The 15,128-nt window shown below is 39.0% G+C and overlaps 1 protein-coding gene across 1 annotated transcript in view; it reads left to right on the forward strand.

Annotated features, from left to right (window-relative positions):
* Positions 1-1,701: 1,701 nt before the first annotated feature.
* The window catches only part of Tmx4 (thioredoxin related transmembrane protein 4), a 32,113-nt gene continuing 18,686 nt past the window's right edge, over positions 1,702-15,128 (forward strand). The window contains exons 1-2 of the mRNA XM_027421692.2: positions 1,702-2,003; positions 11,012-11,127. Coding sequence (XP_027277493.1) covers positions 1,840-2,003; positions 11,012-11,127 — 280 coding nt within the window. The 5' untranslated portion in view covers positions 1,702-1,839. The remainder of the gene's footprint in view (positions 2,004-11,011; positions 11,128-15,128) is intronic.

Below are 15,128 nucleotides of genomic sequence, written 5' to 3' on the forward strand. Positions count from 1 at the left end.
ATTAGCCAGTTTTCCTGAGTCATACCAAGTAAACTGTATCTCTATTATCTTCACAGCTACCTTTTGGAGCAGTTTTTACCATCCACTGTATTTAAACAGAAGTTAGTTTTATGCCTAATTTTTTTGTGGCTAAGAAGCACTGGGCCCTGGAAGCCATCATGGGTCAAGGCAGCTGTTCCCCTTTCCTGGTCTGTGGCTCCTAAAGGCAAAGCCACTCCCACATGCCCTTGATGAGTTGTGTCTTACTGTCCTCCTCCTCTAACACCTGAAATTCAAGAGATAGGATTTTTTAAAAAGCAATTTGTGGGACAATGCTCTCTGACATAGTTATATCCTCAGCCTCCTTTTAACTATTTTGACACAATACCTAAGTGGCCCAGGTTGTGATACTCCCACCTAAGCATCTTGGGGATATGGATCCCCAACCTGTACCACCAGACCCAGTGCGTCATATTATTGCATTGCATAAATACATATTGCCTAGAGCTAGTAGTGATTTAAAAATATAGTCATAACATCTTTATTGCACTCAGCACAGTCAATAGCAATTTCTATCAGATATTATTATAAGAACTTTGAGAATCATATATCCTGTATAAAAAAGCCACTGAAAATGATAGACTTCTGTTTATGAATCTTTTTTTTGTTTGGTTTTTTTCAAGACAGGGTTTCTCTGGGTAGCTTTGGAGCCTATCCTGGGACTTGCTCTGGAGACCAGGCTGGCCTTGAACTCACAGAGATCCGCCTGCCTCTGCCTCCCAAGTGCTGGGATTAAAGGCGTGTGCCACCAACACCCGGCCTGTTTATGAATCTTTTACAAGCACAGTAAAGTGCTTTCTACTGACAATTGTAGACTTGATATGCATACCATAACATCTTATCCACACAACATCTCTGTATGCAAAATTGAACTTTTCTGTATTACTGACTAGAGTAATTACTTACTGAGTTGCATAGCAGTGTTTCATCCTAGGAATGTAAACCAGATTTTTCGTGCTATACTAACTACACTACTGAATTTTGCAATTTAGACATCTAAAGAAGTTCATGGGCCCTCTAATTGCAATGAGTCTTGCATCTCCAGGGTGTGGTGGTCCCAGCATACAGTTTCGCCTACTCTGTATCTGTAAAGATATGAAAATCGTGTACCACTACTATGATTCTAGGTTTGGCAAAATAGTAGCTGGGAGAAAAAGGCTGAGAAAAAAATTTCATTGCAACTAGCAATACTCACGAACTGACTCATTTTGTTAGTACGCATGTCTTAAATGTCTGTAAAATTTTAAAAAGGTTTATTTTTTAAAAGACTGCATAATCTAGTTTTATCATTAATCTAGTTTTATCTCGTTGAGCGGTGCTGCTCCAGTGTGCCCGTGCAGAGAGCTCTCCCTCCAATCGCCATGGTCCACTCCCCAGACCTTGGATGTTTGTGTTACCATGAAAGGGGGAATGGGTTTGTTTAGCCACCGGCCACGCTTCCCGTTAGACAAACAAACAGCGAAGAGGGTGCAAGCGGTTGCTTAAACAGCATTGGGTCATCTGTGTATTTTCAGCCAGACAGTCAGCAGGAAGAGCCGGTCGGTGCCTTTGGCTAACAGCAGACGGTTGCCTGGGCAACCACCCTTCAGCCGTGCGTAGGAGGCGTGGCCATGATGGCTGGGCGTGGCCTTGCAGGGCGGGGCGGTAGGAGGCAGCAGGCGGCACTGCAGGCGGGGCCCGGAGCGCGTCGCGGAGGCGGGTTGGGCTCGCCGCAGACCTCAGGGAGGGCGGTTGCTTGGGTTGAGATACCCAGTCACTGCTTCCTGCCTCAGTGAGCCGAGCTACCTCGCGGGTGCCACCATGACAGGCAGCTGCTGTGTCCCGGTGCTCCTGGCCGCCTGGCTCGCGGCGGCAGCGGCGGAGAGCCTCAAGCAGGCCGCGCCGCCGGTGGAGGAGAGCCGGGTGCAGCCCATGACCGCCTCCAACTGGACGCTGGTGATGGAAGGCGAGTGGATGCTGAAATTGTGAGTGTGCCCACCCGCCCCGACGTCGCTTCATCCTCGCGGTGCCCGCCGTCCTATCCCGGTCAGACCCGGGCCGCGACGCCCCCTGTCAGCACCTGCCTGCGGTGGCGGGCTGCGGCCTTCGCAGTGAGCATGCGCACATTGCTCCTTGCCGTCAGGCTGCGGGTGAGGAAGCTCAGCCAGCATCCTTACTTAGCCTCTTCCACCAGTGATGTAGCCAAAAGTGTTTTAGAAATGGAGGAGGCAGTTTACCAGAGGGAGGAGTCTGGAAGGGAAGCACCATATGCGCTTAGAGGTGTATCTATACTAGAAAAGGAGCAACCTGAAGTTCAGTGATACATCCACTTGGGTAAGGTGTGTGTTGAAATAAGCCATTGCAGCATGAGAAGGAAGAGCAGTTTGTGTGAAATACCAGTTTCCCTTTTTAAAGACCTTGACTTGTCATTGTGGAGAAAAACATAAACACGGGTGGTTGAGTTTAAAAAAAAAAGATATTTAAATCCCGATGCCATTATTTTTAGAAATAGGACTTTGAGTCAGTATCATAATTGGATTGTGCCAATGGTATAAAGAGAAGATCATTAACAGATAGCCCCTTTTGACCAACAGAAAGTCAGTAAGTGGTGGTGGGTAGCGTCTTGCTTGAAGGTTATGGGAAACTGTCGGGACAAGGGGAAGGACTTATGTTGATTGTAGCATAAAATTAATATCAGGGAAGTGATTACTTGAAAGATGATGTTGATAAGGTACAGTCGTCTGAATCTGAATAGGTTTCATAGACGCCATGGACATCAAAGGAAGACGAAATAATGTCTGGAAACATTCATGAGACCACATTCCCATAGTCCATGGCCTCAGATAATACAGATTTATCACTACCATTTGGTAATTAGTTTTACGTTGAGGATATAGATACTCCTAAAATTATATTGTTTTTATTTATCTAAAGCCATATTTTGATTTCTTCAATTTAGATTGCAAGCATATGTATGTGGATACCTTCCTGTGAGATCAGGGTAAAAATATGTAAATTAAGGAACAATACATATTTATTCCCTCAACTATGGAGATACTTAGACCTCAAAATGAAATGTTCCTGCTAGATCATCAAATCTGTGAAAGTATTATGGCTATGGAGAAGAATAACCTATTTGGATGGAAGTCAGGTCATATTCTTTCTGAGAGAAAGTTTTTTTTTTTTTTTTTTTTTTTTCCTGATTTAGATAGGGTCACACTATGTATTTCTGGCTGGACTGGAACTGTCTATGTGGGCCAGAAGCCACAGAGGTCATCCTGCCACTTCCTCTGGAGTTAAAGGTGTGAGCTTTGTGTTAGCAAGGTCAGGTATGCAGTATTTAAGAACTTTGAGTGACTACTTTTTTGTCAGCTATTTCTATAGCTATTACTTCAAAGGTCCTTATTCAATTGTTTTTCTAGATGTCAGTTTTCTGGTTAGAGCTGAGTGTCTATATGTGAAGTGTGAAGACAGTCATAGTAGAAAGGTCTCCTTATATCTGATGCTGTTAACTCCTTAATGGTTCCTTTTTGAACTTTTTTTTTTTTTTTCTGTTCAAGGAAAAGAACTAAAAATAATACGGCTGAGATGTTTGGACGTCCCTGTAAGCTTTACTTCAGTGCTGGCTAACAACTCCTTTTTTGCTCTTGTGGGTGGGTGGTTTATATTCTACTGTTTAAAAATGCCCCCAGCCTAGACAGTTATGACCCATTCCTGGAACCTGCCATGTGCCCAGCTGCATGGTACTTACTTTTTTTTTTAAATTGAGACACTATCTCAAAAAAAAAAAAAAAAACCAAAAAACCTTCAGAATAGTTGGACAGGAAGTGAGGATGCAAAGGGAGGAACTTATGTTATTACATCCAGTTTTTTTTTTTTTTTCTGAATTCCAGAACCAGGTTCAGAAGAGATACTATCGTTTTTTAAAAATCAGTTTTCTTGTGTTACTGGATCACATTCCTGATTCTTCTTTGAAAAACTTCCACCCATAAATATAAGATATATTTGTCTTCTCAGGACTAGTATAGGCCTACTATAAATACGTTTTGGAGTGTTCTTTCAAAATAGCACACACACACACTTTTTGGTACTTTGAGACATGAAAAGCTATTGCAAAATTTAATTAGTTATATTTTCTTTGCCTTTCAAGGAGCCAATATTTGTGGTCCTTGGAATTGAACTCCAGTTTTAAAAGTTATTCTGCTTGAGAAATATCAGTTACAATAAATGTATGATAATTCACGATTTTTAATTTGAAATGTTTTTACAAAGCTGTAAAATGACTTCATTTCTACTTAAATTTCTTTAACGCTCTGCATTTGTTGTACACTTGTGCTTTCCTCTCATTTATTTTAATGTATTCTTTTACAGTGTTTACTCCTCTCATTAAAAATGTTTGCTGTCCTTAAACACCTTCTGATGCTATCTTTTCTTTATGTCTGTTTGTTTATATTACCTTTCACTTAATTACTTTCTAAATTGTGTTTTTTTTTAACATTTGCTTGGCTTCTGGTATGTTACTTTTCTAACAGTCTTTTTCATTATAATTTATATTTTTGTTTAAGGATTTTTTAAATTATTTTTCACATAGTGTATCTTAAGTATAGGTTTTCCTTCCTCCTGTCTCTTGCCAGATCCTTCCCACTTCCCCCTACCCATCCAACTTCATGTTCTCTTTCTCTCTCTTTAAAAAAAATACCCAAACAAAACAAGCAACAAAAATGAAAATCAAAACAAACTAAAAAAAATCAACAACAAAAAATAACTAAATAAAATGAAATTGTTCAAAAGATAGAGTCTATTTTAGTATAGGGCCTATCCTGGAATGTGGTTGATATACTCAGTGACTTTCCCTTTTTTGGCAGGTATCAGCTGCAAATAACTTCTTGGTTAGGGGTGAGACATTGTATCCACTTCTTCTTCTCCATTATAAGATTTTTTTTAGTTTGAACCTGTGCAGGTCTTATGCATTCTGTCACAGTCTTTGTGAGTTTGTATGTCTATCACTGTTTCCACTGGACCCTGCTTCTTTAGAGTCATTTAACACCTCTGTCTCTTTCAGTCCCCCACAGGACCTTATGGATCCTGAGCCTTGAGGGGAGGGTTTGATAAAGACATCCCATTTAGGGCTGAGATTTTCCAAGTCTCTTCTTTTGTACGTTGTCCGGTTGTGGGTCTCTGTTAATTACCACCTACTGCAAGAAGAAGCTTCTGTGATGAGTTATGAGCAGTGCTCTGATGTACAGGTATTGCTGTGTGTCATTAGGAGTCATTTTATTGCTGTGTTCTTTTAGCACAGTAATAATGGTAGGTTTTCCCATAGGGCCCATAACCTGTATAGTCTTAGATTATTGGCAATGTTAGGAATGGGTTCTGTTTCATGGAGTGGGCCTTAGCTCCAATTAAAAAGTGGTTATTTACTTGTATAATGTTTGTTCCACTATTGCACCCGTATAGGCAGGTTGCTGTTGTAGGTCTCAGGGTTTTTGGCCAGGTATTATTGATGATGACAGTTCTCCAGCAGGATGCAAAGTACCTTCCAACACCATGAGGATTAGTCTGTGGGGATGAAGCTTCTAATTGGACACCAGCTCAATTTCTTCATGTTTGATGATATAAATAAGTGGTGTCTTCAGAAGCAGGTTGTAGAGGGTAACCAATATCCTTGACAGTAGTCTGTGATGTTTGGGAGGGTTTCTGGGACCCCTTTGGCCTGTGACTCAACAAGATGTAGCATTGTATGTGGCACTGTAAGTTTTACTTCACGTTGTAAGATGTTTAGTTGGGACATTGTCTCCCCATTATATGGTGACTTCATTTAAATTCCCTTCATGTATATTCTACAGTAGTAGATTTCCATGTGGCTTTTCAAGCCAAGGCTTTTAGTATTACCTGTCCCTGTATTCCCTCCTTTACTCTGCCCTCTCACCTCTTCCCTGACAATCCTCCTATTGTAGTTCTGGTGTCAATTTTGTTCTTTTCAAACCCCAATATGTTCATTCTCTGTACTGCTCTGGTGTGACCTCCCCACATCCAAAGAAGTGTCCAAGCTGTCTAGACATCATGTAGCATAATTTTGATCTGCTTACCTATAATACCTCCTGATAAAATATATTTTGGGTGAGATTGACTTCTGTAAAGGAAATTGATTTTTGTAAAGACTGACTTCTGACTTTTCTCCTGGGCTGCTTATGTTTCAAAGCTGAGATTAGATGCCTGGGTATATAGCTTTAAGCCTTTTATTTCTGTAGGACTTCAAAATGCAACAGTTGTCTTTCCAGTGTTGTTCTTACATCTGTAGAAATGATGTTGACATGCTCATATCAAGCATAATTTCCTCTAGTTTAGCAGTTTGTTGGGTTTTGTCATTTGAATGTGTAAAAGGTAGTCACTAAATGGTTGCTTGCCTTTTTCAGGTTCAGGGTTGTGGATCTGGGAAAGTGAAAGTGAATGAGGTACAACCTTGATTTCAAGGTAGTCTGTTATGCTCTGGAAGAGGTAGTATGAGTAGCAGTCGAGTCTTTAGTAACTACCTAATGAAATACTTCATCTTTTGTTAGACATTTATCGGTGGTCTTAAATATGACATTTGCCATTTTGGGCTGGGCAGTTCTTTGGTATAATGGAATGCTTGATTGACTAGCTCTGGTTTAGGCTTTCCTGATCATGTAAGGGAAGGCCCTGTTTCTTAGGAAGCAGGGACCCATCCATGTTTTCATCTCTAGTTTCTGAAGATGACAGATTTTGTTGCAGGGTCAATTTTGAAACTCCTTACCACTTGAATAAATGCCCTACTTTCCCTACAGGAAAGCCCCTTTTACAATACCTTGTGTATTTAGCATGGCTCTAACCACAACTGCTAAGTATAAATTTGGTTATTTACCTTTGTGTTAGATAGTTTACTTTTCCACTGCAATGTAAATTTTATATAAAGGAACAAGAAGTTTCTTCTTCCCTGATTAACTCTGGAGCCTTACTATTAAGTAGCAAGTGGTCAATGGCTTTTGAACCAAATGTATGCGTACGTAAGGCAACTTAATTATTTCTTTTATTGAGCCTTTTGTCTCCCATTTGTTTGTTTATTTATTTATTTATTTATTTATTGGCCCAGTCCTGCTAGTCTTTGTTCTAGGTACAAAGGGTGAAGCAGTCATTGCCTTCAGGCAGTTCATTTTGCCTGGGAACATACTATTCCCCCTCTTAAGCAGGTATTAGGGGTTTCATACAGCTCAAATTTTTATTCTTTACATGTATGATTAAAATGTTAGGCAGTTGTCTTTGGCCTTCGTTGTGTCCCATAACTTTAAGGTAAGACTAGGCTGCATCAGGCACCAAATACTTCAGACATAGGATTGGGAAGAATAGAGCTAGAACTGACCTGCAAGCTTCCTCCCTGAGCAGTAGCTCTCATAGTATCTGAAGGTGCTGTGCAAGCTGCCAGAAGAGAAAAGCAATCAGTCATCCTACCCAGCTGTAAATCTAAGACTGCAACAATGACAGCATGTCAAGATAGCCCAAAGGGTACAGTAATAGCACCAATATCTTGGGTGTAGCTGTCAGCCATCTAATTAGACTTAAGGCCCACTAGTAGGAAGGGATTTATGCCTACTGCTGTCAACCTAGCTAATTACCTGTGGTTGGTGAGATCATGAATTCTAGTGGAAAGTCTGTTACTGCCAGTCTCCTAAGACAGGATAATCTCTAACTGCATTCTAAATATGTACCCTTATGTCCACAGATAAGTGTAGCACTCACCCCTTATCAAAGAAGCTTCTTTTTGCAACTGCAGGAGACTGTTATAGAAAGCACAGCTGGTCTAACATGCAGATGAGTTGCCTACTCCAACTGATAGATCCATAACACAATCCCTATACCTAAGGCTCAGGGATCATCACAAAAAAAAAAAAGGAGGCAGGAGGATTTTAAGAGCCAGAGGACCAGGATATATGCTGTGAGATAATGTCTTTTATATATAGTAGGGAAGCCAGCCACACTTGTTTGGTGTAGTTATCATTTGTTTTGTTGTAGAACAGTGTGCCTAGTATATCTTATGTCTTCGTTGTCACAGGTCCTGCTGAGTGTTTGTTAAAGTAAATCCTAAGTAAATTACCTATATCTATGGTTCAGCTGATTTCTGTGACAAGAAAAACTCAGAAAAGAGAGTGCTCTATAAAATACTGATGAAATTAGAACCAAGACAGAAAAAAACATTTGCCTATTTTTTAATGAATAAAAAAATTTTTAGTAAAATTTTTCCTCTGGATTTGCTCTAATCGTTAGTATTTTTCCTAAAATAATAACTTCTAACTAGTCTTGGATAATATCCCTATCCATTTTTAAAATAATGTAAATGAACAAAATGTTTTCAATTTTTATTATTTTAATTTTTCTGTTATTCAGCTAACTTAATTAGTGCTTTCCTTGTATTTTAAAGTAGCAATTAATGTTTATACAATAAGATTTTAAAAGGACTTATAGCTGGGTATGGTACATACCTGTAACCCTAGCATTCTGTTAGCTTTGAGGTAGGATGCCTGCTAATTCCAAAACCACCCTGGACTACAAGTGAGTTCAAGGCTAATGTGGGCTCTACTGAGCTATATATAGCAAGAGGCTGTCTCAACAAAACTAAGAGAAAATAACTCAGTGACTGTGCACTTGGCCTAGGTTTGATCACAAGCACCTAAAACAACAACAACAAAAAAAAAAAAACCCCAAACTTTAGAATTTGACTAGTTTATCACTTTTCCCCTTTGATTTCCTTTTTAAAGGCAAGGAATTGTGTAGGAACAATTTAATGACACCAAGTCTTTTTAAATGTTTCATTTATTTCATCAATATTTTGACTTTATTTCTTCTTAAATGTTAAATTTAAACAGACTTACTAAATTATGTCTAGTTGGAATTTTTTTTAACAGTGTTCCTGGTGACTTTTTCTCCTTTGAATATCCTGTTCTAGTTTTTGAAGATGATCATTTTATTTTAGTGCATTTATCTTATAGTTACCATTAAACCAAACAAAATGTTTCTCCACTTGCAGCAGTGTACTTTTGTGTCATTATAAAAATGTAAATTTTTCTTTAAATTAAGTCATGCTACTATTTTCAAGTGGAATTACAGCATATGGTGGGATTTTTTTGTTCACATATTTTATATTTAGCACTGCCCTGTTTGTTCCTCTATGACAGTGGTTCTCAACATGTAGGTCTCGACCCCTCATACAAACCTTTAGCTCCAAAAATTATTTCCATCCTGATTCATAACAGTAGCAAAATCACAGTTATGAAGTGGTGATGAAAATAATTTTACAGTTGGGAGTCACACTACACGAGGAACTGTATTAAAGGGTCACAACATTAAGAAGATTGAGAACCACTGCTTTAAGACATGTAAAGCTTATTTAATTGAAGTCCTTCTTTCAAATTTTATCTTGTTTTCTGTATTGGTTTCCTCAGGCTGTTGTAACAGCATTTAGGAGCATAGGTATGTAATACCATATAGGAGGCTTGAAATAACTGAAACATATTCTTTCAGAGTTCTGGGGATCAAAGGCCTGCAGGGGTCAAGTTTTAGCATGGTTGGTTTTCTCTGGGGACTCTGTGGGAGTGTCCCTTTTGTGTTGCTCTTAGTTGCTGGTGTGTGCCTGTGTGTTTCTTATGTCAGTTTAGCTACAGCCCTTGCATCTGTGATGCATTCTCTCTATTCTCTGTGCCAGAGCTCAAGAGACCCTACCCCAGATAAGGTCACATTTGCAGGTACCAGAGCTATAATTTGAACATATTATTTTGGGGAAATTATTTAGTCCACACCCTTTATAAGTAAAAAATTACTCTTCAATTTTGATACCTTCCAGTTCAACACTAAAAAAAAAAAAAAAACCAAAAACCAAAACAAAACAAAACAAAAAACTCAGCTTTATAATCTGGGTCATTTGTGTATGTTTTTTTCCTAACAGTATTTTTTACTATTTGCTCATTTTTGAGACTGAGTCCTGCTTACCTCATTCCCTTGAAGATACTTGGTTTCTCATTGAACCTGGATGGGGGGAGGGGGGGTTGACTTTTCTAAGCTCTAAGGATCTCCTTGTCTCTCATCCTCAACAGCACTGGGGCCATCCTCACACACAACCACTCTTGGTTCTTTTTCACATGGTCTAGGGATGTGAACCCCAGGTCTACATACTTCCACAACAATGCTCTTATCCAATATGCTATCTTCCTAGGCCTTGCTTTTCTTTAAGGCTGTGTAAGGTGTCTTCACCCTCTTCTTACTCAGTGCCAGACTCTTCACATATACCATTTTCCTGTTAGATTGGAACATTTGTTGACCCTATCTTGACTGTTTGTTCTCTTAGGCTTAGCACAGTTGTTCCTTTCCCTGAAGCCCCATATGGGAAGTTATTGCCTGTTTCCAGCTGAAAAGTACATGTAAATGCAGAGCTATGGCTTGAAGGCCCAGATATTCTTAACCTTTTCTTTTTAAAAAAGTGTTGGGTAGTTCTTATTTATTTTTTGGAAAAGTTAAGAACTTTCACAGGTATTTACATACTTGGAAACATGCTGGGGAACCCAATAATGACAGGTCTTTGGTGTCTGCCTATCACATCTGCAGTTCTGAGAGATCTGGAATTGGCTTGGCTGGTATTGGGACATCCTGGGAAGTTATTTTACTTTGGGCACTCAGGACATATTTGCTTCAGAGATCAAAGCTACCTGGAAAGGGATAAAACTTGATTCATTTATAAAAACTACATGGAGGAAATGTCTTATATGTTAAGATAATTCTTGAAAATATTCTCAATTTTCAATAGAATTAATTTTTGTATATAAAATCATAAGGGAAATACACTCTTGGTTTTATATGTCAAATGACTTTGGATAGCGTGCTTTTATTCTCCCCTTTAGTTAGGAATTGGTTTTCAAATATTCAATTAATTTTGTTTATAGATTTAACTCCACATATTTTGTGTTGATTAGTTCTTCTGATCTTACAGTTATGCCCCGTGGTGTCCATCTTGCCAGCAGACTGATTCTGAATGGGAGACTTTTGCGAAGAATGGAGAAACACTCCAGATCAGTGTGGGAAAGGTGGATGTCATTCAAGAACCAGGTACTGTAAATGTAGTCTCTTTGTTTGTTTGTTTGTTTGCTTGCTTGCTTTGGTTTGGTTTTTCGAGAGAGGTTTCTCTTGTGTAGCTTTGGAGCCTGTCCTGGAACTTGCTTTATAGACCAGGCTGGCCTTGAACTCACAGAGATCTGCCTGCCTCTGCTTCCCAAGTGCTGGGATATATGGCATGTGCCACCACTGTCTGACTGTAAATGTGGTCTTTAGATGGGGAAGTTTAACAACTGCTTACTTAGAAATTTTCATGTATGTAAAAATTTTGCCAGTAGAATGAAAAGGCTAGATATCTAAGAAGCGGTGTAGAGAGGACATCTTACCTGGATCATCCTTAGTACCTAGTTTTTACAAAGTCAGTATTTGACTGAGCTATTAAATAATACTGTTTTGAGAATATTGCTGGATACTTTTATATAAATTTGTATTTGGTTCAGATCTCTATTTGTATACTCCTTTATATAGGCTGTCTTCTCAGATATTGATTGCTATGGCCTTTGCTATCACAGTACAGTTTTGACATCATCTGGTCCTTCCTCTAAGCTTTTAGTTCTTCTTTAAAATGATCTTTAGATACATTTTCTGATAAATTAAAATCTTATATATTCTGAATTAATATCCTTTCTTCTACTTTAAACTTGTTTTAAATTTCAAAATTCTGTGGTAGTTTTTGGTCAAGTTGTTTCCATTAGAAAGTATCTTGAAAACTAATAACTTTTTTTTTTTTTTTTTTTTTTGAGACAGGCTTTCTCTGTGGCTTTGGAAGCTGTCCTGGAACTAGTTCTTGTAGACCAGGCTGGTCTTGAACTCAGAGAGATCCGCCTACCTCTGCCTCCCAAGTGCTGGAATTAAAGGTGTGCGCCACCACCGCCTGACAAAAACTAATAACTTGAAACTGCCACACATAAAAAGATGTCTTTTTTATGTAGTGCTGCAGTTGTATTTTAAAGTGAAAGGTCAGTAGAAAAGATATGCAGCCAAACTTTATGTTTTCTGTTTGCAGGTTTATGTGTGTACCTCTTTTGCAATTTTTTTCTGTTTGGGGATGGTGGCAGAGGAGAGTGGTGTTGGAGATTGAACCAAGAGCTGTGCTCATGCTAGATACAGCACCGCCATGAGCTGTATCTCCAGCCCTCTTGTTAAACTTCACTTTTTAATTCTGAGAAAGGGTCTCACTGTGCTGTCCAGGGTGACCTAGAACTTACATGCCAAGAGAAGTTTTGTCCTAATCCTAACCCTCACTTCAACCCTAACTAACTATAACCCTAATTTCAACCCTAACTAGGATTGGGGTTAGGGAAGCAGTCTATGACCTCCAGTTTAGTTCTGGGGCATGCACCTTGAGAGGGAAACAGAAGAAATGTTGAAAGCCCTCCAGGTATTTCCTCTTGGAGGAAAGATTCAAGGAAGCAGGAAAACTATTAGGGTTAGGGTTGGAGTTAGTGGTAGGGTTGGGGTTGGAATTAGGGTCAGTGTTAGGGTAGGGTTAGGATTAGGGTTGGGGTTAGGGTTAAGGTTGGGGTTAGGGTTAGTGTTGGGGTTAGGGTTGGGTTAGGGTTAGTGTTGGGGTTAGGGTTAGTGTTGGGGTTAGGGTTGGGGTTAGGGTTAGAGTTAGAGTTGGGGTTAAAATTGGAATTTGGTTTGTGTTAGTGTTGGATTTAGGGTTATGGTTGTGGTTAGAGTTAGGTATAGAGTAAGTGTTAGGGTTGTTGTAATGGGAATTCATTTTTGCCAATAGTTTCAGAGTCTTAGGACTTGGCTTTGGTGTTCAGGGGTAATCTCAAATAAGGAAGAGGAAGGGTCATGCACACTCTCTCTAAATGCTCCAACCTTTCAACACTGTAGATTCAGCTGCCCATCTTACTACCCCTAACAGGAACAGTAGTGTTCTTCTTCCCAAATTCAATTCTGATTTGGTTATAGTCTACTGACTACATCTGTGTGTCAGAATTTTCACCTTGGTGGGACTAGGAAACTTCTACCCCTTATTGCCTTGTAAGATTCCGATGACTAATTAAAGTTTAATTATATGTAAGTTTACCTAGGGGGAACTAATATAAGGCTTGCTTACAGAGCAGTGGGTGAAGGATTACAGGCAGGAGTATAGATGATCCTAAAGCAGCCACACTAGAAGTTATACCCACTGCAAGGATGGTGACTCACTCATGGCTGTGTAATAGAGTCTGTTTCCTTAGTCCTTTCCTGCCTGTATGCTCTAGGCCTTCCCTAAGGCAACACGCAATTAGGGCAGAATTCTATACAACTAATTGGGAGGATTGCCTGGATATCACACCCCTCATTCTGTGAGAGAAACTGAATAACTGAATAGTCAGCAAGCTCAGCAGAGATAATCATAAGTATTATGTAAATATAGATTGCTTTTTTTTTTGGTTTTTTGAGACAGGGTTTCTCTGTGTAGCTTTGGAGCCTATCCTGGCACTCACTCTGGAGACCAGGCTGGCCTTGAATTTACAGAGATCCACCTGCCTCTGCCTCCCGAGTGCTGGGATTAAAGGCATTGCCACCAATGCCTGGATAGATTGCTTTTATAAAAATGGCGAAAGCAGATTGTTCATGTTATTAAAAGCAAAGCTTCAGTGTATCAAATTTCAAATGACCCAAGAGATTTAAAATTTGAACTCCTTAATTTGCATAGATATTTGATTTTGTCCATATTCAGCAAGAAAGAAGACAGAAATATTAAGTGTTAAAAGGATGTGTATTAATTTTTTCATGCTATGTTCTTTCTCTCCACTTAGTACAGGTACCGTGCCAAATATAATTGATTTGCAAATTACATTTATTGGGCAGACTACATTTATTTTGCAGTCATTGTGAGTCCGGTTTGCTGTTTGCTGTTTTTTGTATGATGTCTCTCTGAGGCAATGGTTTTGATCAATAAAACTCTTTCCCTATGTGCTCTATGAGAACACTGCCTGCACTCTTCATCCAGTTATATCTAGTAACTACCACAGTTCCTCAAACAAAGAAGCCTTTTAGGAACTGCGTGCTGATGAAGGACACTTTTACTTTATTTACCTTTACATATGGATAGCATGGCATTTGACATGTGCTTCATGTTCAGTAAAGATTTTCTAAAACAAAAAAGTATGATTCATGTACAATACTTGGAAATTTAGAAATATACAAAATTATATATATTTATATATATAACATAATATTACATATATAAAACAATTAGGATATTAAGTCTTTGTAAAATATTAGTGGAATGGAATAGTCCAGGTGTTTTTATATTTTTGTACATTTTACATTTTTATGAGGTGGGGTATCACTGTAGCTTTGACTGGCATGGAGTTTGGTGTATAGACTTAGCATTCCTCAAATTTGCAGTGCAGGGATTAACAGCATGCCTTACTAGGCCTGGCTTATATTTCAAATTACTTTTATTTTTAAATGTTCTTTTTACTTTTAAAAATGTATTCATAGAGACTTTAATATATTTATATAGTGAGACATCACATCCACCCTCCATTTTCCCTTCCCTTCCAGATTCTCAAAATGTCCTGCTGGCAACTACATGTACCTATCTTCTTGCATTTTTCCTTTCTTTCTTTCTTTTTTTAAAACTTTATTGATTCTTTTCGGATTTCACATCTTGCATCCTGATCCCACCCCACTCCCTGCCTCCCCATCTGCCCTGCAAGTTTGCAACCTCCTCAAAACAAAACAAAATTTAAAAGAAAGACCAAAAACCAAACAAAGCAAACAAAAACAAAAACAAAAAGTCAAAACAACCAACACACAAAGAAAGAAGAATCTCATCCTGGAAGTTATAGTGTGGCTGGTTGACTCACAGAGTTTTACCCCTTAGTTCTTTCATCTTCACTTGTAACTGTTCCTTGTCATTAGTCTTTGGCCTGGTTGGAGGTCTCTGGCCTCTGCTGTACCATTGTTAATGAGCCCCTACTGGGGCTCCTCTTGCATATGTTGTCCTCTGTGCCCCTATGAACCCAGTTCAGTTGTTGCTG

Source organism: Cricetulus griseus, chromosome 6, assembly GCF_003668045.3.
Source record: "Cricetulus griseus strain 17A/GY chromosome 6, alternate assembly CriGri-PICRH-1.0, whole genome shotgun sequence".
NCBI classification, from domain to species: domain Eukaryota; kingdom Metazoa; phylum Chordata; class Mammalia; order Rodentia; family Cricetidae; genus Cricetulus; species Cricetulus griseus.